The 23,229-nt window shown below is 39.5% G+C and overlaps 1 protein-coding gene across 17 annotated transcripts in view; it reads right to left on the reverse strand.

Annotated features, from left to right (window-relative positions):
* The window catches only part of LDB2 (LIM domain binding 2), a 395,745-nt gene that overhangs the window by 38,942 nt on the left and 333,574 nt on the right, over positions 1 to 23,229 (reverse strand). For all 17 annotated transcript variants that reach the window (XM_062636464.1, XM_062636455.1, XM_062636456.1 and 14 more), the window contains 3 exons: positions 14,865 to 15,037; positions 9,952 to 10,074; positions 8,266 to 8,349 (listed from right to left, as the gene is read on the reverse strand). In XM_062636464.1, the coding sequence (XP_062492448.1) occupies positions 8,266 to 8,349; positions 9,952 to 10,074; positions 14,865 to 15,037 (380 nt within the window). The remainder of the gene's footprint in view (positions 1 to 8,265; positions 8,350 to 9,951; positions 10,075 to 14,864; positions 15,038 to 23,229) is intronic.

The following is a 23,229-nucleotide window of genomic DNA, read 5'->3' on the forward strand; positions in this document are numbered from 1 at the left end:
GCTAGTACAAATGAAAGATATTTGCAATTAACTGGTAAATTAATAAACAGCATGGTTCACAGGATACCTACAAATGCATGCGCTCCATTTATGTCCATATGTCCATACATATATGGATAGAATTTTATTTCTCAGAACCAGTGCAATGATCAACCTTTTTTTCTCTCTGCTTATTTTGTTTTCAATTCAGTTTTCTAAATTATGGTAATCTGGTATGAGCTAGAGTCTGTTCTAAATTGTATTGCTGAAAGTCAGCAGTCACTCTACTGAAGTGGATAAATTTTAACAGTGTCAGGCTGTAAGAGGTCAGACATTTTACGTAACTGCTATCCTGTTCTCAAATCCAGAAGTCAGAAAGGGAAATTTACAACTTAGAATGTACAGAATTCCCCAGCACTTTCCTTCAGTGCTGGCCAATTTGGTGGTGAGGTCCAACTTCAAGACAGATGCTAGCTGGTATGAATCTGTACTGCTGCTCTCTTCCCTGCCCAGTACCAGCAGCACTCAGGGAGCTATTAAGGACAGTCATCATTTGAGAGGAAAGGACTAGATTAAGTTTTTCATCAGATCAGTCTCCTGACCTAGCTCTGACAGTGCTCGCACCAATACAAGGGAGGTGACTGGAAGACAAATCTAGCTTTGTGTGTGCCGGTCTCTAAACCCCACAGAAACCCAGGACTATTTTGGGTTTCTTTTTGAACTTTTGAAATGTTCCCTCAATTTTACTGTTTAGAGTCAGGTTTTGGTTTTTAGGGTTTCTGTTGTGAATACAACATGGTGAGATTACAGATGAAAAAGTGGGAGTATACAGACAGATGGAATAACAAAGTGGGGAGGCATCCTGCATGCAGACGAGGATCAGGGCATCACACAAGGAAGATGAGAGCTTTTTAGGAACATCCTAGAAACAGGATCAAACTCAAGAGTCCAAAGCAATCCTTCAACATATGTAGACATGGAAAAAGCCAAATTTGATCTTGAGATGCATTAAAGAAGATCACTCAAGCAGAGATGGGCAAACAGTAATGCCACTTTACCTATAGTGGCAGAGTGAGGGGAAGGGATAAGCAGGCTAACCAGTAAACTATGTGTAGAAAATGATTAAAAATGATTATATAACCTAGTTGCTTTTGATACCACAATAAACAGACTCATGAAATAATCTTTCTGAAGCTTAAAAACATGAGGTAGGGGGCTATAGGATTCACTTTCTAAATCAGGAGCAGACCACAGGGCTGCCATAAGCTTTAAACAATGAAGACTTCCAATTCTAAAATAACTGCATCCAAGAACAAAGGTTAGAACCACCAGCTTTGCATTAAAGCCGATTTCTTAACCTCTTCTGAGCACCCACCACTCCCTGCATAACAATTTGCACCAAACACCCATGGATACTCAATATTAAACAACTAATTAAAATTTTTGCTGCTTTCATTGCTTTGAACAAGAAGCTGGTTTTGGCGTTTTCATTTCTTTGTACAAAACGTACCTCTGCAGCTCTCATTCCTAAACTTAATTAATAGTTATTATTATTTATGACTGCACTGCATACTAGTCCAAGCTTTAAAAAAGAGAGCCTGTGGCTGTGTTCTTGGGCTTTTTTTTTCTTAATCTTTTTTCTTTTCTGCAATAACATTACTAGCTCAAATCTCATAGCTTGTTTTTATATGGCCACTGCTTTGTCTTTGTCTCTCTTTTTCTCCCTTTTACCCCTCTGACTTTTTTATTTTTAAACTGCTCCAGCCTAACTTCATTCTGATTTCTTACTCATGGATGCTTCAAGGATTCACATCACTGATTATCATCCTTCCATTCTCATTAGTCCAGACCTTAACTGTATTTCAAAGGTCAGATGGTCTGTATGTTCAGTGGGCACAGTAGCTAGCTTGTGTTCATACATAATGTCTTTCTCCTTAACTGATACTCATGAGCTTGGTAGTGTCCTTTGTGTGAAGACTGGCCATTACCATCTCCAGAATACCAGTAAAATTTGCCATTTCTATTAAAAGCTCAATTTGTTCTCTAGTCACTTGCACTCTGTTCCCATTCCCCATTTTTCAATGAGTTCTCAAATTCCTGGTATCCACGGACTCTGAAATCTTTTTCTGAGCTGTAAGAAGCAGAAGTGGTCACTACCGCACCAGCTCACTCTACTTTCCAAAGTCTGGTTTAAATTTCCATCTGATTTTTTAAAATGTTATTGGATTTGCTCCATCTTTTTTATTTTGCTTCTCATGTGCCACAATTTTCCCATCTATAAAACATTTCATTTTAATAAAATACTTAGAGACCAATGGATAAAAAGTGCACTGCTATTATTGTTAAAATTGTTATCTTTCCAAGCCATGCCCTGTCTAGAGACTGCTTCAGCTTCCATCCTCTCTTCAGAACATTTCTAAGTTGGTGCTTCTCTACCTGTCCCACCTTCTGCAACTCTCACATTGCTGCCTCCTTGTCCCAACCACCCCATCCTGACCACTTATGTTTTAAAAACTTTGCTGTATCTTTTTCTCTGCTCGTTCCTATTTATGATGGAGCAGCTCTTGATAGAACTATTCTTTGATGTTGAGTCTTTATTGAAAAAAGTGAAAAGGCAACATTTGACTGAATGAGCTGTTGCAAAGAATACATTTCTTCTCATTTATTATTCTGAAAGGAAGATATAACACTGTGTATAAAGCATTAAATGCATGAAAGACAGGGAGAGAAACTGCTGTGATCATTACTAAAATAAATGCTAAGAAATTACATTACCAGAAAACCTTGGCAGGATCAGCTAATTATAGTTGGCACAGATAGACTATGGATAGCCAGCTATAGTCATCTGAATCCTGCGAGAACCTTCGGATTTTGACTGCATTTTCCTGGGGAGACCTGCCACAAGCTGAATTGGTTTAGGTTGAAAAATTCCATCATTTATAGGAATAAAGTCTACAAAATCCATCTGCTTTCAGCATCTCCGGTTCTGAGGATCCTTTAAAATTTTGACAGCTTCCATAGGAAAATCTTCAGAATGATAAAATGATCCAAACCTCCTCCTTTGAGTGTTTGTGAACCCTTAATAGAACTCTTATTCGCATTCATTAGGATACGGCATCTCAGAACCTCAGAATGGTTTGGTTAGAAGTGACCTTAAAGCTCATCTAGTTCCAGTCCCTCTGTCACGGGCAGAGACACCTTCCACTAGAGCAGGTTGCTCAAAGCCCCATTCAGTCTGGCCTTAAACACTTCCATGGATCTCAGCACATGATCATACACTCTGTTTCCCCAGCATCCCCAGTTCACTGCACAGCACAAAGCAAATGAAGTTGCTGTGTATAGGACTTCATTCGTATCTACTGAAGACATGGGACCGCAGCAGAAGCATGAAGCGGGGAACTGCAGAAGAAGAAAGGGTGAGCTTAGGATAACCCAGTGCTGCTTTAACAAACTGCCCCTGACCCCAAGCTCTACTATAGTACTAAGGCATGGAAAAATCATTTTCACCAGTGTGTTCCCAGAGCCATCAGCTGCTCCTTTTACAACTCTAAAGCTAGCCTAAGACAGCAGACTGCATCCAAGGGCAACAGTTTTGTTATTAATATATTTTGTTATTAGTCTATAAGTGCTCTGCAAAATCATGCCCTTGTTTTCTCAGAATGTCCACCTCCACTTAGCTGACCCTTCAGAGTGCCCTGGTGCTGATCCATGTTTCTCAGCGCCACATGAGAGCACTGGGAATAACAACGGCTACAGAGCACCTAACAATGATAGGTGCTCTGTAGCCATTGACATTTACAGTTGAGATACTAGAATGATGCTCCAGAAAAGGAAATGAGTAGCACTGGAGCACTTGTTACTGAGTGAGGGCTACTCAATCCGTACACTAAATGTATTGTGGAGTCTGTGAGAAAGGCAATGCATAATGATGTAGCTAGAAGACGATGCCATAACGTAATTCACAAAGGGAAAAGCATTCATGTTGCATGGGTGACTATAAAGACAGCATTTCTTTTCCCCCAGTATTTGACTTGCATCCTTAACACACTTGCATGTAATCTTTCTCCTTCTTCACTGAAGACACACAGCTGTAAAATATTGACCTGATAGCTGCCACAAACTGTTACACATTAGGAGCAAAACAGCAACCAAATTACTTACTATATCCTTCCTATGCATGAAGCCATGTTTAGAAAAGCAAATTTCCCTGCACATTGAAGGAAACTGTTGCATGCATGTCTATTTTGCATGTGCAAAAGAAAACTTTCCATACACAATGAGTATACATACAAATGGCTTTTGATTATAATGTAAGTATCAACTTTAGAAATTTATGTCCCATTAAATAATTCATGTTATCCTCCTAGCAGATGAAATCCAAAAGTGTCTATTGAGGAACTAAATTAGCGAAAGTGGGGATTCAAAAAATATTGTCCTCTGCATTGCAATAGTAACACTTCATTATTGGTTTATATGGAAAACAAAACAAATTTGTAGCTCAGAGATAAGCCTTGGTTAATATAGCCATACAGGACATAAGGGGAAACGGGACTGTGCTTTCCCCTGCCTAGATACCTCCCCTGATGTAAAGCGAAAGAGCTCTGCCACACTAACTCATTTTGCACAGGGTGGAGGCAGATTCAGCTACATTGACACCAATAAACTGGCTACTAGAGCAGACCACAATGTGGAGAGGATGCAATAGCTACACATGAGGAAAAGCCCGAAAAAGAAATCACTCCATACCAGGCAGTACAATAAGGTAGAGACAAATTCTGGAAGCCAACTGGGCAAGATACAACTGTATTTCAAGGCTCAGGCTAGGTAGCCCAGCCTAATTGACAGTAGGGGCTGGCTTTTATAATGTCAGAAAATTCAAGAGAATAAATCATTGTATAGAAGGCAGCAAGAAACATTTGACCTCCGAATTGTGAATAGTGCTGCTGGTATAAAGCTACTGGTTTTAGAGTGTATTCAAATCCATTATGCATTGAAGATCTAAATAACATAGCTAAGCAACTAGAAAATTACATAGAAAAAAAATAAGATAATGCATGGGGACTACATTATTGCAGCTTGGTGGAAACTGTTCTTCTGAGCGTTATCTCCATCTTCATACCCTGTACAGGATTCCTGTTTGTTCCTGGAATCATACCGACTGAGACTAGGATATAGGTCTTGGCCTTATTATCTGATAGTTTGTAATATCTACTACTTGATGACCTGATGAGAAATTACACTTTAGAAAGCTTGATATTAATTTAAAACCTACAAGGTTTTGTTCATTATTTCTGAGACAGCCTATTCAACTCCTAGTCAGCAGCTACAGCAAAGTCTGCTGACCCCATTGATGAGGTAATCAATTATGCTGGAACAAAACAAACTAGCAAGTAGAAAGAAAGGAAGCCTATGATTTTACACAGAGCCAGAGAAAACAGAGAGAAAGAGCATTTGGCAAATGACACAGGACAAAATATTTCAAGTTCCAAGAAGATATATTTTAAATTTGTATTAAATATGATTTACAAAATCAATGTTCTTCTATGCTGGACAGCTTTATTTGGAGAGAATGAAGACAAACCAGGGCATGCATCCAAAGCTGTGGCTCTAAAGGCATGTGGCACTCTGGAATGGAGGTTTACATGCCAGCAACTGCGATTATCCCAACTAGCAATGATTTAGCATTCTGTGATGTCTAGAGCATAAAAAACACAGGCTATACCTTTATATCACAGCCATCTGAAATCCAGGTTTAAATTCTGCCTTTAAAGAGACTGCAGCACAGCTTGCTGCTGTGTGAATGTTGGAGAATAAAAATGATTAATTCTGCCCATCAGTGAAGTTTTTGCTTATGAGTATCACAAGCCTTTGCTGTGTGCAGCAGAAAAAAAAGAAAAAGGAAAATCATTTTTATGCTTAGTTTCAAATACTTATTCAAACCCATCTAACAGTGCTAATTACCAAACACTGGGAAGACCAAATAAAGCATCATAAAATGCTAACTTAAAACAAAAACAACCCCACAAAACAAAACACCTTAAACCTAACTGCATTTGCCACATTTTTTTTAGTGCATGATTTTACAATCCTGAGTGCAGAAAAGATTTTCATATTAAAATTAACAGAAGAAAGTAACTGGAAAAGAAGTAAATCAAAATGGAAATATATCATGCAATATGAGCTCCCATGATGAGCTCAACATCTGAAAAAAAAAGAGCAGAATGATCAATTCCTCACCACAAGAAAGAGAGATGCAAAGACTGGCTTGGGAAAAAAAAAGATTTCCTTTTGGAATCACCACAGCGGGAGCCAGAGGAAGCTTTGCACCCAAAGACCTAATGTTGTCTGTGAAGCTAACAAAACTAGTCTGGAAGAAGACTTCATCTTTTCATCCCCTTCCACTTCACTGCTCATCTCCCGAGTGCTTGATCCCAGTTTTCTTTTTCTGAAGATTTTTTTCTCCCTCCCCCCTTCCTCTCCTTTTTTTTTGATGCTGATGTGGAGCAGCATGGGTGCCTGATGCCAGCTGCCTCCTAACAGGGACCCTGCCTTACTCATTTGCATAGTCACATTCAACAATTACAGAATATACCACGAAGGACCCAGAAGGGGTCAGTGATGGAGGTAGTGCTGTAAATCCAGTAAGCCCCCTGAGCCTGGCAGAGGACAGGTATGAGTATTGTGGCTGGTGTAGGCCAGCCCACATGCTTGCTGGTGTGTCATGCTAAGGGGATCAAAGACCTCAAAAGCGAGGCAATGCCTTGTACCATAGAATGCTTTGGAAGGAAAAGATGGAAACAGCCTACCTAAGCCAGCCACTAGCTGCCCAGTTTACCACAAGGGTGTAATGTAAAACTTGACTTGACTGAGGAGGAATCCCCAGTGGGGATTTCTGGACAACGTGCCCTAGGATGCCTCACCACAGGACAATGACAGTGTGGCTATGGGGCTGTTGGCTAAGCTAACAGTCACCTTCTGTACCGAACCACAGACTAAAAGAACCATGAGAAATACAATACCCACTACATAGACGTATTATTTTTGAATTTATGCATAGAAAAATTCTAATTCAATGTAATATCCCTCTGAGGTTTTATGCCACATTCTTCTTCCAGTTATACAAACATGCCCTGCACAACTCACACTATAATTTGAACAGTAATTTTACACTAACACCACATAAGCAACAATCAGCAATGGTTTATCATATTGGGAGAGTTAAGTACAACCACAGGCTGTCTCTAAGCTGTAGGGATACAGTGAGAGAAATCTCACCACACATTTCAGTCCTGCACACTGTCCCCCTGGGAGTTCAGAAGACTTGGGGGTAGGACTTCATCCATCAGGAAAGTACTACAAGGTTCACAGACCTGAATGAAGTGCAGCTAAAATATAGACTGTCAGGTACAGCTCTACATTAGGCTGAAAATAACTGCATTTTCTAGTGTTCTTATTATCTTAAAAAAGCATCTTGTATAATTGCTCACACAATTGAAAGGAATAAAATCAGATATTCTGGCCAAGTTAGCTTGCTGTATCATTAAGCAATTTGCCTCATTGTATCTGCTAATGGCATGTCTAGAAAAAAGAAAAATCTGAGTTTCAACCTTGAAATACAAACTCTACAATCCCATATTTCAGTGTGTGCATTGTAAGCCCACACCAGGGAATACTTTCAAAAATAAAAATAAACTTCCAAACTCTGAATGCACTTTAAGGGTCAAAAAGCAATGGGAACAAATGCATTATTTAATTGTAAAAACCACACTCGATTCAGTGCAAGGCTGAGAAGGAAGCTCAGGCTCCCAGAGGCAAGCAAAGTGAAGGCTGCTTTGAGGGACTGCTGCAGAAGGGGCTGGAGCTGAGCTTTGCCTCAGCCCTGCCTCTCTGCCTGGGAGAGTTGGGGAGGTTGAAGAGCCAGAGAAGACAGGCAGCTTTTAATAAGAATGAGCTGCCATTTTCTCGGGAACAGTGAAGCAGAGAGGAAAAATGGTGGGGAATTTCCTGCTTACAAATAAATAAATTCAAAGCTGAGAAGAAAGACTGTTAAAAACAGGGGCTACTCACACACTGCTTTGACTCCATGATAAAATTCTTATCCTTTTTAATGGCACATTGTTAGCAGCTATATCTTTATTACAGTCTCTGTGTTTCTCCTTTACCCTTGTTAAGGGTTAGCTCCATTTCTTACCTGACCAACACAGGCTCTGCTCTCATTACCTTGATTCAAAGCTAACAGTAACTTTTAAAAATGCTCACAATAATCATCAGCCATGGTGTGCTTACCCTGAGGTAGTTGAGGGTGAAGTTTGTCAGACCCATTCGAGTGATGTTTTTGGACAGCTGCTCCAGCACCTGAGGGTCTTGCGCCTAAACAACAGAGGAAAAAAGCATTTTCACTTTGCTTTTTGTCTATTTGGGTTTTTTTTTCTATGTGCTTGGGGGAGTGCAGGGAGGGTTTTCTGGAAAAAGGTGCCATTCCTATGGAAAAAATTATACATTGATGCTAAACATAGGTAATAAGTTACAGAGTTCTGCTGGCACAGGAAATTATGAAATTGGAGCAGAATAAAGACTGGTTTCCAATATCTTCCTTCTGTCCATGCCCTTTCAAAAGATAGACTTAGGAGCTCTGGGCATGCACAGCAGTGCAAGTAGGTGGAACCCCACCAAAGGGCTTCCTCAAGTATCACAGCACGCTTTAAGCCTCCAGCTTTTTGGCTGGGAGCCCCACCAAACTAAGCAGACAAAGGCAGAAATACAGAAGGCATCACTTTCTTTTTGTGGATAAGAAACTGAAGCAGAAAGAACTCATCAAGGCACCTTCAGCAGAGCTTATAATGTAAGTGGCATTAAGCACAGGCTGGAGAACGCTCCTGGTCTAAGTTAGCTTCCCAGAATTAAACAGGGGAAATGCAAGTACAGTTCTTCTCTGACCCTAGCCAGGAGCTTTACTTGTGAGACCAGCTTCCTCTTTAAAATGAGATCAATCTCATTACTAAAATTAATACCTGCTGGTTGCTGGCTAACCTGCTTCCACTCTCTTTGAATTGCAGCGGCCCCCCTAAATGCATAATGTCGCTCGTGGCCATCCTTGTCCCTTAATGGGATACTATTGAAGAGTTCAGAAGATCAGCCCTCTACAGTAAAAGATGGGGCAGGTTTTCAAACGTATTTTCTTCAGGCGTGTAACAGCACTTTCAAAAATGCCCAGGCTTCTTAAGTTATTTAAAATTGCTCACTATGAACATATTTTTATCTATGGATAGCTAAGTAACTTGATGTCAAAATACAAGCACATATATAAGCCTGTGTTTTTATTCTCTATAACTATAGCCCTGAGATTAATTTGGTATATGGAGCCCTACTAGTCAGAATGCTTCTACAGTGCAGAACTCAAATTGGCAATAAGACTCTGTCCTTTGTTTCTCTGCAATGATTTACCTTATAATATTTTAACTTCAGAATCTAGAATATTTAATATTTTAATGTTCTATTGTGTGTGTTTTCATTCAATTGCAAAAGAAAAAAGTCATTAACTACAAAAAAAAATATCAGATTTAAAATTCTAAAGGTTTCTAAGTAAATACATGGTAAATACTTATTTTCTGTCTCACGCAAGGGTAACTTTAAGTTTGCTTCATTTAAAGACTAAACATAATTCATACCTACAATAATGAAAATTCACTGAATTGCAGTTCATATCAATAAGAACAAATTTTCAGCCAATGGGCCAATGACCAAATGGGATTAAAGGAAAACTGTGTGCTAAACTCAAATGAAAACATAGCAACAGTAGCAACAATAGAGCACTGAGAAACAAGGGACTGATGAAAGAACTTTTAAAAGGATGTAGCTGCAGGCAAACCAAAATATTTATAGTTAATTGCCTTGGGTGTGAAATTTGTTGGAGTTCTTCATAAACCTATCTTATCTGTTTACATTAGGTCAAGTGAATAAAGGATTACTTACATGCATGGCTAGAATGCTGCGTGGGACTAATTCTCTGTATTGTCTAATAGTAAAGTGCCATGTTTTTATTCTCATAAGATCATCAAAAGTAAACTCCAAGATAAGACGTCCTTCTGTGCACACCTAGAATACACAAAATGCATGAAATAAATTCCCAGAAATTTTGTTTTCAGTGGTATTGTATCATCAATTAAACAACATTTGAATGTATCAGAACAGTATTCTATTGTTTATCTCTGGTAGATTAATAGGTTTTTGTTCCCTTGGGGAGAAAAAAACGAATGTGGGAAAATGACTTCATAGGCCTTACTGCGGAAACAGTAACTTATAATACGATAGATTTTATAGCATTTTACAAACACGGAATATTGTATGCACTAAATCTCATTTATTGCATCAATTCTCTTTCCCTCACAGTTCACTACTGCTAATTAATGACTGAACCTCACAGTGGAGGTGACTGTGGTGCAGCTGTGTGCACCTGATGTCAAGTTGCTGAACCAGTCATTCCCAACCTGTTTTACATTGCCCTTTCCTTACAATAACTTGGCATACAAACCTTCCTTTCATGTCCAGTTGGAGTACACAGTGCCCTGAATGCCTGTGGCCAAACCTGGTATTTTTCCTAATTTTTTTTACTTCTTGTCTTTTCCAAGTTTTCTTGTTTTTTCCAGGCATTTCATTCCATTTTTATTTTTCTTTCATTTTTTATTTACTTCTATTAATGCCCCCTTCCAAGAAAAGTCAGACAGGGTGTCTGCCATCAGGCTGTATGAGCTGCATTGCCACAGCAGGTTTGAGAGCCAGGGGAGCAGAGGAGAGGTTGCAGTCATGGATAACAGAGCTGCTTCCACAGAAAGTGGCTCATGCAGCTTTGTGAGGGGTCTTGTCTAAGAAAGGAGACAAAATATGGGAGGAACAAATGAAGCAAGTGGGTACTACCTTGAAATGAAAAATAAAATAAATTGCTTTAAAACAATGGTCCACAGCTTTATGTGGAAAACCTACTATGGCCATGGTCTTCTTTAAGGTGCAAAATACATACCTGGCATGGTATCTTAACTAAATTTACCACTGTAAATAATGCCTGATCTGAAAATTAACTACCTCTGTTGTTGATTAGTTTACAGCTTCTGCTCAAAGTGGCAAACTATTGTGGACACAGGGTGTAACAGCTTTAAAAATAAAAGGTTTCTGCAACTTTAATGCTAATACAACCGGTATTTGAATGAACAACTAGCCATCCTAGATTCAGTTGAGCCTGTTGAGACTTTTTACAGTCCCCAGATCAGACTTGGCTGACCACCCATTTGGTCAATGTGTGGCTTTTCTGGTTAACATTTCATTTAAGATCATCATAGTTTTCCTGGTTGTTTCTGCAAAAACATGTAGGTAATTTTAACAGGCACACCATATAGACAAATTAGGGTAGACTTACAATGGACAATCTTGCAACAGGTTCTCATCTGCCCTTTTCAACACATCTTAGTGATGCGTTCAAATTTTTAATGTAACTTTTTTTGTCATTTGACCCTGATTTTGATTTTCACATCACTAGCACTATGACAAGAAATTACACAGGGGTACACATGCACACACATAGGATTCATACCAGAAGAAAAACCTTTTATATTAATTTTACTGTCAAAGCCAAAGATCCTGATTATTGTCTAGTTAATATGAAAATCTTTCAGGTTTAAAATATTTTTTATAACAATACCTGAGGCTTCTCAAATGTTTCTTCTCTTAAGCTCAAAACCCCCCAGTTCTTAACAGATTTATTTTATGCACTGGCATTAAAAAAATTTAATAGAAAAACTGAAGCATATTCCTCATATCACAGTGGTAAAAATTTATACCTCTTATAAAGGAATTTAATTTCCTTATGAGGAGCAGAATTTTATGCATTGCTTTTAATAAATAAAATTGGTGCAGTTCTTATTTTAAATGGGCCTTTTTTTAAAAAAAAAAAAAAACTGCCTTTCACATAGAATCCAAAAAATCAAAAGGGTCTCCAATTAAGAAAACATTTTCTGTTGTGCTGAATTCATGTTACCGTACTGTGAGCTCTGACATTTTGTTTCTGTGGTAACCAAAATCAGCTGATTAGTTGGCATGGCAACAGAAAAGATGTAATCCCAGCAGACACACTCTAATCAATGCCCCCAGCACAGATGGTCTCCGGAGGATCAACAAGAAAGAGGCTGGCAGGCATTCAGTGCATCACGTGGCTGCTCTAGACTAGGCCAGGAAAAAACTAAAAAAGAACATTTCTCAAACTAACCAATAGCTTTTTAACCCCTTCACTGCACTTATTAATTGTAGGAATTTCAACTGTTCACACCTATGAAAACCAACTTTGGTCCTGTGCCTATTGCTCAGAGCCTTGCTCTCCTAACAGGGCATCTTTTAGAAGACTTCTCCTTTTATTAACTACCATTTCTCAAACCTGAGTCGCTGCTTGAAAAGAAACCTTAGGCTTACACAAATCTGGGAAATGCGTCAGTTTCAAGGGCTTCATCTATAAAATCCAGCTGATGGCCCCAGTGTTGGGTGCAGGAAGAGAATAGTTCAAACACAGGGTGCTCACTAGTCTAGTGGCAAAGGTCCTGTCCTCTTCTTCTATGGGTAAAAAAAATAACTCTCCTCTGCCAGTCTATTGAGAAATACAAACATCGCTAACTGCAAAAAAACAGTTTGCCCACACTTTACAGGGATCTCTTGCCCTCTAAAGACAAGCTGGGCTACTCATATTCTCGCATGTTGTGGCCATATTTGTTTGAAAATAAAAAATGGAAATGCCATTTTATATATTTGTCCAGTACTGCGGCATGCAGTGAGTTTCTCTAGCTAGGAAAATGTTGACATGAATAAAATGCACCTGCAGATTTCTGATTCAATATGTGATGAGAACTATTTCAGCCCCTTATATTAGAAAATAGTGAACTTGCAGCTTAGAGGTTGTTTGTGACGCTGAAAGAGCTATTAACAAATACAGTTAGTTTGTATTTTTGCATTTGTGGAACTAAAAACTAACTACTTCTTTGTGGTAGTTCTACTGGGACAAATGCAGACTTGATCTAAGGACCTACACAGTCCATTGGAGTGCTGCTTATTGTGAGATATCTGCTTAGTTCCACCACAGATACTGTGAGAGTAGGAATTTACCTTTGGGTACAAGATCTGTGCCCTCGGTATCTCTGCTAGAAGTTACACATGCACAGCTGAGACAGCGATCAGCTCTAACTTGTTTCTGAGAGGGTAATGTATTCTTTTCTACCTTGTTCCACTAACTACTCTGTTTTATTTTAAATTTGCTCTTAAACATAGTTACATTTTAAAGATACAGCCATTAAAACCCCCTAATTTTTCTCCTAGAATCCAAATCACATCCCCAGCTGAACTTTTCTACTGGGACACAGACGTTTATGTCAGAATCTGCAGCGGAAGCATCAGGGCTGAAGCAGGCTGTGTGCTGCCAAGGCAGTGGCAGAGACTCATTGCTCACACAGGACGGTGTTATGGGAGTTGCCTGTGGGCCCCTCATACAAAGTGTGCACCCAGCCTGGTGCTGTAATGTTCTGCCATGATAAGCAAAACAAACTGAATTGATAAAATTGTGTGGTATTTCTGATTCAGAAAAATACCCCATCTTATATTTGCTATTGCATTAAAGCTTATGCAAAGGGAAATGACACAAATCACTTTAGGGAGCTCTGAAGAGAAGCAACTACTATGTATCACTAGTGTGTGTCTGCTGCACATGGCCAGCACATGACTCCTTGTGAGCAGGGAGGTAGCGAAGTGGTGCTACCTAGGACTATCTGGTCTCTTTGCAGCTTGCTTTCTCTTGTGTCTATGTAAGTCTCTGGGGGCTGGAGTGGGAGAGCTGGAATGATGACACCATTAAACACACACCTCGCAGCTCATCAGTGCTCCACACACCAGCAGCTTCCTCTCCCCCTGCTTTGAGCTCCACTCCAAGAGCCAGTAAGATGGCAGGGAAGACCCTACAGGGGGATGGGATGCAGATATGTGCTAAAACAGTGTAAGATATGTGCGTCCTGGTCATAATACTTTCAATAGCCAGTGTCTTTTTTGACTCTAAAACCTCACCAGTCCTGCAGGCCAAGGGCCAAAATGCATGGGTGATCTCCTCCTGCTACCCCTTCTCCTTTTGTGCTTTTTTCACACAAAGGTTAAAGTTCATACAGATGAAAAAGTACAAGATGGAAAATTATAATTTCCCATTAATTTATGAAAGGGGACATTTCAATTTAAACTTTTTTTAATGTAAGGAAATAATTTGTATTTTCCACCTTTTTGGTACTGTTTTTTATAAATACATGGCACTCAGTTTAATTACAGGACTAGAAGTGGGCAATGCATGAAGATAATTCACTATCAATTACAAATATTGAATATTCACTAACTGCGTGATCCAGAGCATGTTTAAATCAATTGACTCTTTCCATTGACTTCACTGCCCTTTCGACCAGCATCCTACTGTATTAAATCACTATTTTCCTAGAGATTTATAGCCCCTGGACTGGGTAAGTATCAAATGTAACACATACCATCCCAAATGGTAGGTACCAGCAATGTGAAATCTCATTGTTGCTTTAAAATCAAACCCAGGGAATAGGAGATGGGCAGGTTGGATTTAATTCATACAACTGATGGCTCTGGCAACCTGGCATTATGTGCTTCTCTTGCAATCTCTCTGGGAGAATTGCAGAGGATGCCCACAGAATTTTCCAGTCACATAATGAATATAGAAAATAGTAATTAAATGGCTTCAAGGGTTTTCAGTATTGAAATGATCGTAGTCTACCAGAAAAATGCAACAGCCAATATTTTTCACCCTTATACACACTGAAAAACAACATGCTTTATTGAGTCTTCCCTGTTACCTTGGTAAACATGGGTTTTCCATGCTGAGTGACCATGGTGCATTGATCACAGTCCACTGTGATGGATGAGTTGTGGTATGACTCTTTTGAGTGCTTGAGAATGTAATACAGGTCTGTTACACCTCCTTCAAAGACAGTGCTAAAATAACGAGGAATGAGGGTCCTTCCAATTGCTGTGAGGAAAATACAAAGCAGAATTCAGCAAATGCTCTAGGTTACAAAATCTCAAACCATTTTCTAACAGAACATGAATGATTTTAAGTGCAATGAAATCAAACTTTCATTTAACAAATATAATACATGTTCTCTGCTGTAGAAATGAAGTTGCGCCTGCTGCCATTGAAATCAATGAGAGGGAGTGGGCTCATCTTATTTAATCTTTTTACATTGATGGCAAGTTAGAGTCAGTCTTGAAACCATCTGCAAGGTTTTTTGTCCCAAACTAATTATTATACAGAAAACCACATGGTGTCAATTATAACTGAAAGTTGGATATTACTCATAAATGTGTAGATACAAGTGTTGAGCATTTACAGAAATATACTTGTACACCCAAAAAGGCAAGGCACATTTATATACTGGTGTTGTTTATACATATATGTTTGTCTGTGTGTGGGCACATGCATATATATAACCACCCATAAATATACACACGCATCACACACTCTTTATTGGAGTCCTACTGCTGCAAAATGAGAGTCCTGGGGATTGAAGAAGGACCTAAGAATGCAATACAATACATGATGTACAATATATGACTACCCACACGTCTATCTGAGATCTCTCTTCAGACCAGAAGTATTTATTAGAGAGTCTCAGCAGACATTTGAACTAGTGTGTATGCACCACTTAAACACCAAACTATGGACTTAAGGTACTCATTTCTGCAATACTTATTCAGGCAAAACTCTCACTGAAGTCATACCTCTCACTTCAATAGCAGTTTCAGGTAAGTACTACAAAGTCTAAATCCAAATACATAATAGCGAGCTTCTGAGTGTTCTTCAGATGCACAAATTAGGAAAAGCACTGACATTAAAGGCAATTATCCTGTATGCAACTGATGTTTTCCATCTTCTTTTTTACAGATAAATTTGGGTGTAACCACAAGCCTGGTATGACAGAACACTTCAGTGTATAATAGACTGATACTTCCATACAGAATGACTCAGTGCTTTGCATGATCTAATCAATCTACAGTAATTCTGTGTGTGGATACATAAGAATTGCCTCCATTTTACAGAGGGGAAAACCAAGTGATCTAAACTGTATTTTGGAAGAATGATATAGAAAGGCCACCATCAACAGGCAAGACTGGTGTTTGTTAGTTCCTAGTTTGTCTGTTAGGACTGTGTGGTGACTCATGCCTCCCTCATCTGCTTTATACTTTTGAGAGTAACTTCTGAAAAAATTATTTTCATAGGAGTTTTTCCAGCATACAAACAAAGGCTCCTGACCCTAAAAATGTATTTGCAAGTGGGTGTTGTAAATTAAAAAGTATGGCATTTTCACAGTAGTTCTGTGAAAACAGTTTCTGCTCTGAGCATTAAAATGTGCAGTATTGCATGATCGGTCATAAAGCACATTGTATGATGAAAATATACAAATATAGAAAATCAGGACTTGTTAAAGCTTTTGCTGTAATATTCAATATCAATGTAATATAATGTACACAAATATGCAACACTCTCTAGAAATGGCTGACAATCCAATGAATACATTGAATGATGATTCTACAACTCTTGATCTTAAAACCCCCGCGTACTCACCCTGCTCACCATCCATATATTAATTTTCTACAGTGTTTTACTCTAATTTAGGAAATCTGTAGTCCAGTGCATCAGCATAGGACTCAACTCAAGCTTTAACTCAAATCCCTCCATGTTGGTATGGTATAGAGTAAAACGGGGAATTTACCCATCAAGTTAATTTCTTGCTCCCCTAAGGCTAATTAGTGCAAATTTAATTTACTGCTAATCATCCTAAGAAGCGAATGTGTGATATGAAAATCCTGCATTCCTACTGACTGTGATAAACCTCTATTCATGTGACTTATGCACTGCATAAATATCTTGAAAGTATTAACTGTACTTTATAGACCATTCCCAAAGTAGCATGGTCATATGGTGTTGCTTTTTGCCTTGTATTCACAGCTACAACACATTAAAGAAAACTAGAATTGCATTAAATATCTTGTTCTTATTACTTTTCCTAGTAAGAATTACCTAGGTTTGCCACAGGGATATGCTACTGTGAACAACAAAGTGGGGGACCAAAAGGATGCAGAGGGATAAAGGTGCACATAAGGATATGCCCCATGGAACCGGATTTTCAATGACAGATGCCCATGCAGACCCTATCTGACTGTAAAACTGAAAATAGCTAATGCAAATTAGTCCAGCATAGATGATTATAGTTAATATTCAGCTTCAGAAGAAACATTAATGGAAACTGGTGTTAATAAGCAGGCCTGTCCTCAGTTCACCATGTGGCCTTGCCAGAGAAGACTGAAGCAGGTTCAATGTTTTGGTTCTCTTCTGCAGCACTCCATGGTTTAAAAAGATCATTTCATTTGTGGGATAAACATGAAACTCTCTACAGTGGTAACAAAGTTTATTTGTGCAGGAGGTAGTATTTCCAAGAACAACAAAAGGCTGTGGAAGAGCTCCTATAAAGTCTAGGAATCATCACAGACTCTGTGTATTTTAAGTGCAAAGGACTTTTTCTTGATTTTTTCTCCTCCAAAACATAGCTGTATATATGAGTATTCAAGCACTTACGTCTGTACACCCAGCTCTGCTGCATGCATACATACAACCCTTACCTGATCATAGTCATATGTCAAATGTGCTTTTCCTTCCCTTCTCACAGTAGATGGATACCCTCAGGTGTGGATGTACACATTCTAGCCCTGCCTGATACTGTTTATGTCTCAACAGGATTCTAGTAAGACCATGTATCTTCTGCCAGAGTCAGCTGATACTGCTTCCTAAAAGGACTCTGACTAATATGAAAGCAGCCACATTAAAAGGTTTGGTTTCGAAGGGACCTTAAATATCATCTAGTTCAAAGTCTCCTGCCATGGTTGCTCAAAGCCTCCCTATACATAGTTGCTTAAAGCCCCATCCGGCCTGGCCTTGAACACTTCCAGGGATGAGGCATCCACAGCTTCTCTGAGCAATTTATTCCAGTGTCTCACCACCCTCACAGTGAAGAACTTCCTTACATCTAATCAAAATCTATCCTCTTTCAGTATAAAGCCATTTCCTTACGGGACAACTTGATACCTCTGACCACCTCAGGATGTAGTTTAGCTATCCTTGTGCCAGTAAAGTGAACCCAAAACCTTGCAGAGCAGAGAGCACTGAATATGCTACTCACATTGAATTTCTTAGTGTTTTAGAGCTTGGTTTTGAGTCCACCAAACAAACTTTTAAGAAGGTATTTCTGTGTATAGTTTTGTAGAGCTCCTCCCTCCCACACCACACTTCCTGAAAGGAGCATCATATGGACACCCTTGGAGCCAGCACTCAGATCTTAGACACAGGAGCACTGAGCATTGGCAGTAGCAGTTTGAGTATGCAGAGAGTGGGGTCTTTCCATCCAGACCCAGAACAGAGAGTTTTTCCTGGTGTCAGGGCCCTGAGAGCAGCCTGAGAACACCCTGGGTTCAGGGTTGGGCTGCCAGGAAGATTTCCTTTCTAGCTTCTCAGGGGAATGCTTGCCCAGCTACTGCAAGGCTTCCTGCATACATTGTCGTGGAGTCCCCTGCAACTGGATCCCCTTTAAGTCCTATCTACTATCCAACTGTTGCTCTTTAATTCTCCTCCAGTCTTTTTGCTCACCTACCCCCATGGTCCAATCCTCCATTTTCTCATGTCATGGTTGCTTGCTTTGCACTGGTAATCTTCCAAGTTCCCTGTTCAACTCCTAGTATCAACCTGTCTTCTCTCCCACTCCTTACATGCTGCCCCTTTTTCTCTCACTCAAAGAAGCTCCTGAACCTTTCCCAAACCTACCTGATTTCCTCATTCTCCTTATTTAAGCAGGCCCAGCTATCTAGTCACAGTCTTGTTTTTTCCCACTCTCCCCAAAATGCCAGATTCACACCTTCTTGGTGCTCTCCCTACCCAGCCAGTCTGCCCCAGCTCCTTCTCCCAGGCTCCCTGCCCCAGCAGTCAGCCCTCTTTCTTGATTTTGTGTCCCACATAAGATTCTCTCTCTGCACTTACCCCCACTCTGCCTCCTCCTAATAGCAGTTAGAACAGCAGTTCTTTCTCCAAATTAATCGCATCCCTCATTCCTTCCTTCAGCTTCTCATCCAGCAAGGGACCAGGCAAAAGGACCATTTTCCTCTGGGACCCCCACCAAACCAAACATCTTCCCATCTGTGTTTTTCTCATTGAAAACTCTTTCCAACTCTCCCTCGGTCATCCTCCATCTTCTTTCACCTCCCAGTTACTGTGTCTCCCCTCTCTTTCACATTAATGTCATGTTGCCCTGATTTTTTTCTTTTCTTTTCTCTTTTTTTCTCCTTTTCCCTCTTCTTTCCTCCACACTCAGGTCAAGTTGCTTCCTTTGCAGGGCACCTGGATCCCGGGTGCATCCACCAACAGTGCAGGAGAAGGAAGTGTTTTCTGCTCTTGTGCGCAGCACTGGCTGATCCTGCCCTGCAAGCTTTGCAGTGGAAATGCCCATGTCTCTGCACAGCCCTGAGCTGCAGCTTGTCTGGTTATTATTTGCACTTGATGTGTGGGTAGCCCCACTTGGGCTCCTGCAATAAGACTCACTGTGTTCCTGGGGAGTCCATGGAAATTTTGGCTGTCAGACTCTAGTAAACCCTGCATTGAATAGTTAAGGATGGGCACTTTTTTCCCCCAAAGATTTATATATTTGATACATTCAGTAAGATCCCCACAAAGAGGACAAAAGGGTTGCTCCCTGCTGCAAAGGTGAGCAACCCTACTCCAGAGCATACAGATTCTTAGACCTTTAGAAAACAAATCTGCAAGACTTTTGTAACATTTTCTATTTGTAGGGAAAGGAGAAATCCTTTTTGGATTAAATAAAAAGAGTTAGCTAAAAGCAAAACCAGTTTCAGCTTCATTGGCTCAAGTTTGGCAAAATTATAAATAATTAGAAAGAAGGCCTTTTAATGGGACATATTAAACGAGATTAATAATAGATGCTATAGCATCTGCCTGCAAGAACACCAGAATAGCCATGACTGCAGATGCTGAGGGCCTGAACCCAGTATTTGGGCTTCAGAAAGCAGATGTAAGTTCGTACCCACATCTACACAAATACTAACAGGCTCTTACAGGCACATTACACAGAAAAGACCTTTTTATAGTGTGAAATGTGATACCCTGCATTGCAAGATACTGGATATACTAGAAGGAAAATTCACCTGGCCCTCAGCATTCAGGCTTTAAATCACATCACTGGAATGCTGCGTAAATTATCATTTTGTCCCGAGCAGCATCTTTCATCCCCAGCAGAGTATCTGAGGATGTACTATTTTCCATGAGAAGAGGGCACTGCCCCTTAATGTTTGCTTCATTTGTGCTAGCAAATCCCTAGATAGCAAGGCAAACTGACAAAGATCAGCTGGATTTAGCAACAGGTAATAGCTATTTATATGAAAATGTCTAGAAGAAAGGCATATCTGAAGTGACTATTTTGAACAAAATATAATGCTATCACCTGCTGGAATGACGTAACTTTAGCCTAGTCAGTGGTGTAACAGCTTGGCTACATGTGATTTTTGTATACCTTTCTGGTGGATCAGATAACTGCAGTGTTAGAACTGAAGTAAGACAAGTAGGTTTGTGAGACTCCCACAAATATGAGCTGCCTAGATATCAATTGATTCAATCTATGAATATAGTCAAGAAGCTTTACAGATCAGTTACAGTTATATTATATATCATTTCTTAAGTATCATTCCTGGGGAATTCTAAAGAAAAGAATGAAACTATCTACCATACTAAATGGCCCAAGGCCTGTCTCAGGGAGAGATGCACCTAGGTAACGCTCCTGCTTTTTGGCTTGGCCATGCAAAAATAATGATTAAGGTGCCCTCTGTCATCCTGATCCTAGCAATTATTATTTCCATGCTGTCCTTTCATTTATTTCCCCTTTTAAATAAGTTTTCCTGAGTGTAAAATACTTCATTCTCTCAGGAATATGTCTGAGTCTAAAATTATTTTGCCTTCCCAAATTAAGCCAAAAAGTCCACTGATGTCTAGGTGGGAATTGACATAACTTGTGAAGTTCATGGTTTTTGCAAGCCTCAGAGTAGCTATGGGCAGAAAGCCACTTTAAAAAATAATCTGTAATGTAATTGTGGCACCAGCACACAACATGTGGTGGTGATGGTAGTGTTGTTTTGGGTCCTTTTTTCCCCAAGGAAGATTTGCATTAAACAGAAAGTAAGCATGTTTTTCTAGTTCACAGGAAACTGGTATTATTTGTGGGCTAGGAATAGAAGAACACTTCCTCCCTTTGTGTCCCAAAGATAGACTGTTAAAATCTCAATGCCCTCTCTACAGAATGAAGGTTCATGGCCTCTTTGCAGGAGCTGGGCTTGATAGCAAACCCCTCCTTGCTCACTGAACTGCTCATGTGTTGCCTTTACAGTAGAAGCTGTCAGGGGCAAAGACCTAGATTTAAAATATACATATATACACCATGTAAGATAACTGCCAAGTTGGTATAGAAGTGAAACAATGGAAGTGTTAATCAGTGAAATAAAAATATTGGGTTTATTGCTTCCAGGCTGTTTTTTTTTGCAGCTCTCAATCCTGTCAAGTCCTGTGTCCTCAGTTAGAGCTAGGTTATAAAATAAGTAATAAAACAGACAGAAGTAAAAGCACAAAATATAAAAGGCTTTTTAAAGTTCCACAGAATCAGCAACAGAATGGAAAAAAACCACCCTGTTCCTATCATTTAAGGGAGCTCTGTCTGGAAGCTCTGGTGCAGCCTCCAGCTGATTATCTCATCAACATGCTATAGATGGGCTTGAGAAACTCCACTGGTTGGAGCTGTGTGTTTTTTTGGCTCCCAACAAAAAATGTTGAGCTATCCCGTAAAGCTTTAGGCAGACCATGAAAGTGTCTTGCTCAAGTGATCATCACAGCTGGATCACAGTAATTAAAGACAGGCGCTACAACTATCTCTCCCTCAGCCAGATATAAGGGCTAGGGAAGCCCGGAGATGACTTCCCATTGATTGCAAATGAGCTTTCCTGAGCATGCCGAAAGAAAACAGAAAGCGCTTTCTGTTAATTGCTAATTGACATCTGTGTGGGCCAGAGTTTGGCATGTCCATTTACACACGTTTTTGAAACCAGTATACACAAAGCAAAACTTCATTGAGATACACAGTGAAGTCACTGCTGCTATTCTGCTTATAGTTCTATTTGTCTAAATTTGTCCCAGGGAACTAGCACAGCAACTGTGCTCCCTCCTAGACACAGTCCATCTGGTTGGGATATGGAGGGAGGAATCTCCCCACAAAGCTGGACAACTAAAGATCCCGGTTTCAGTACTGTAACCTGTTCTCTGGAAGAGCTGCAAGGCTGGTTGTTTGTGGGAATCCCCCTCCACCTTATAAGACCTTACGTGGTGAGTGATTCAAACCCAAACAACATGTATCTGTCAATCCCCAGGAAAAGCTACTGTCAGATTTGATAGTGCAGCATGAAAGGCAGTGAAAAGACAGTCTAATAAGTCCAAATCCTGTCTCAGAGATGTGTGGGCCATGTTGATTAAACCACCCACATGCATCCAAGGCAGAATCTGGCACACACAGACCTGTCCTTTTTTGTTCCCTATCTAGTGGGTAAGACTGGGCTCCTATCATTTACTTTAGTTATAGAATAAAAATGATAATGTATGATTAATTTCCACTTTTAGGAAAAATATATTTATTTATACAAATTAAATATTAAATAAAATTAAATGTATTATTTTAAATCTATTAAAATAGTAGTAAAATTAATAGTTAATAGTAGTATACTGTAATATACTACATTGTTTTTAAAAATTCAGAAAACATCTATATAATTCACAGATATCATAGATTTCAATCTCCATGAGGTTCGGAAGACAGTGGGAGTACTACCTCCATATTGGTAATAAAGCACAGCTTTTTGAGTGGTAAAATTAGCTGTATATACACATTTTTCCCATGTTCTTACAATTTTGTTTTTATCTTTAGTAACCTACTTAGCGCTTTATGGAAATTGTGGAAATCTTAAGGGTTCCAACCATCTTGCCTTTGTTCTCAATTTCGTAAGAAAACTGTAAAGTGAATGAGCAATATGGATTCAGGACAGTGACAGAGTGACTTGAATTCTTTC

This window comes from Pezoporus occidentalis, unplaced genomic scaffold (genome assembly GCF_034315485.1).
Source record: "Pezoporus occidentalis ecotype Australia unplaced genomic scaffold, CSIRO_AGI_Poc_V1 ctg48, whole genome shotgun sequence".
Lineage (NCBI taxonomy): Eukaryota > Metazoa > Chordata > Aves > Psittaciformes > Psittacidae > Pezoporus > Pezoporus occidentalis.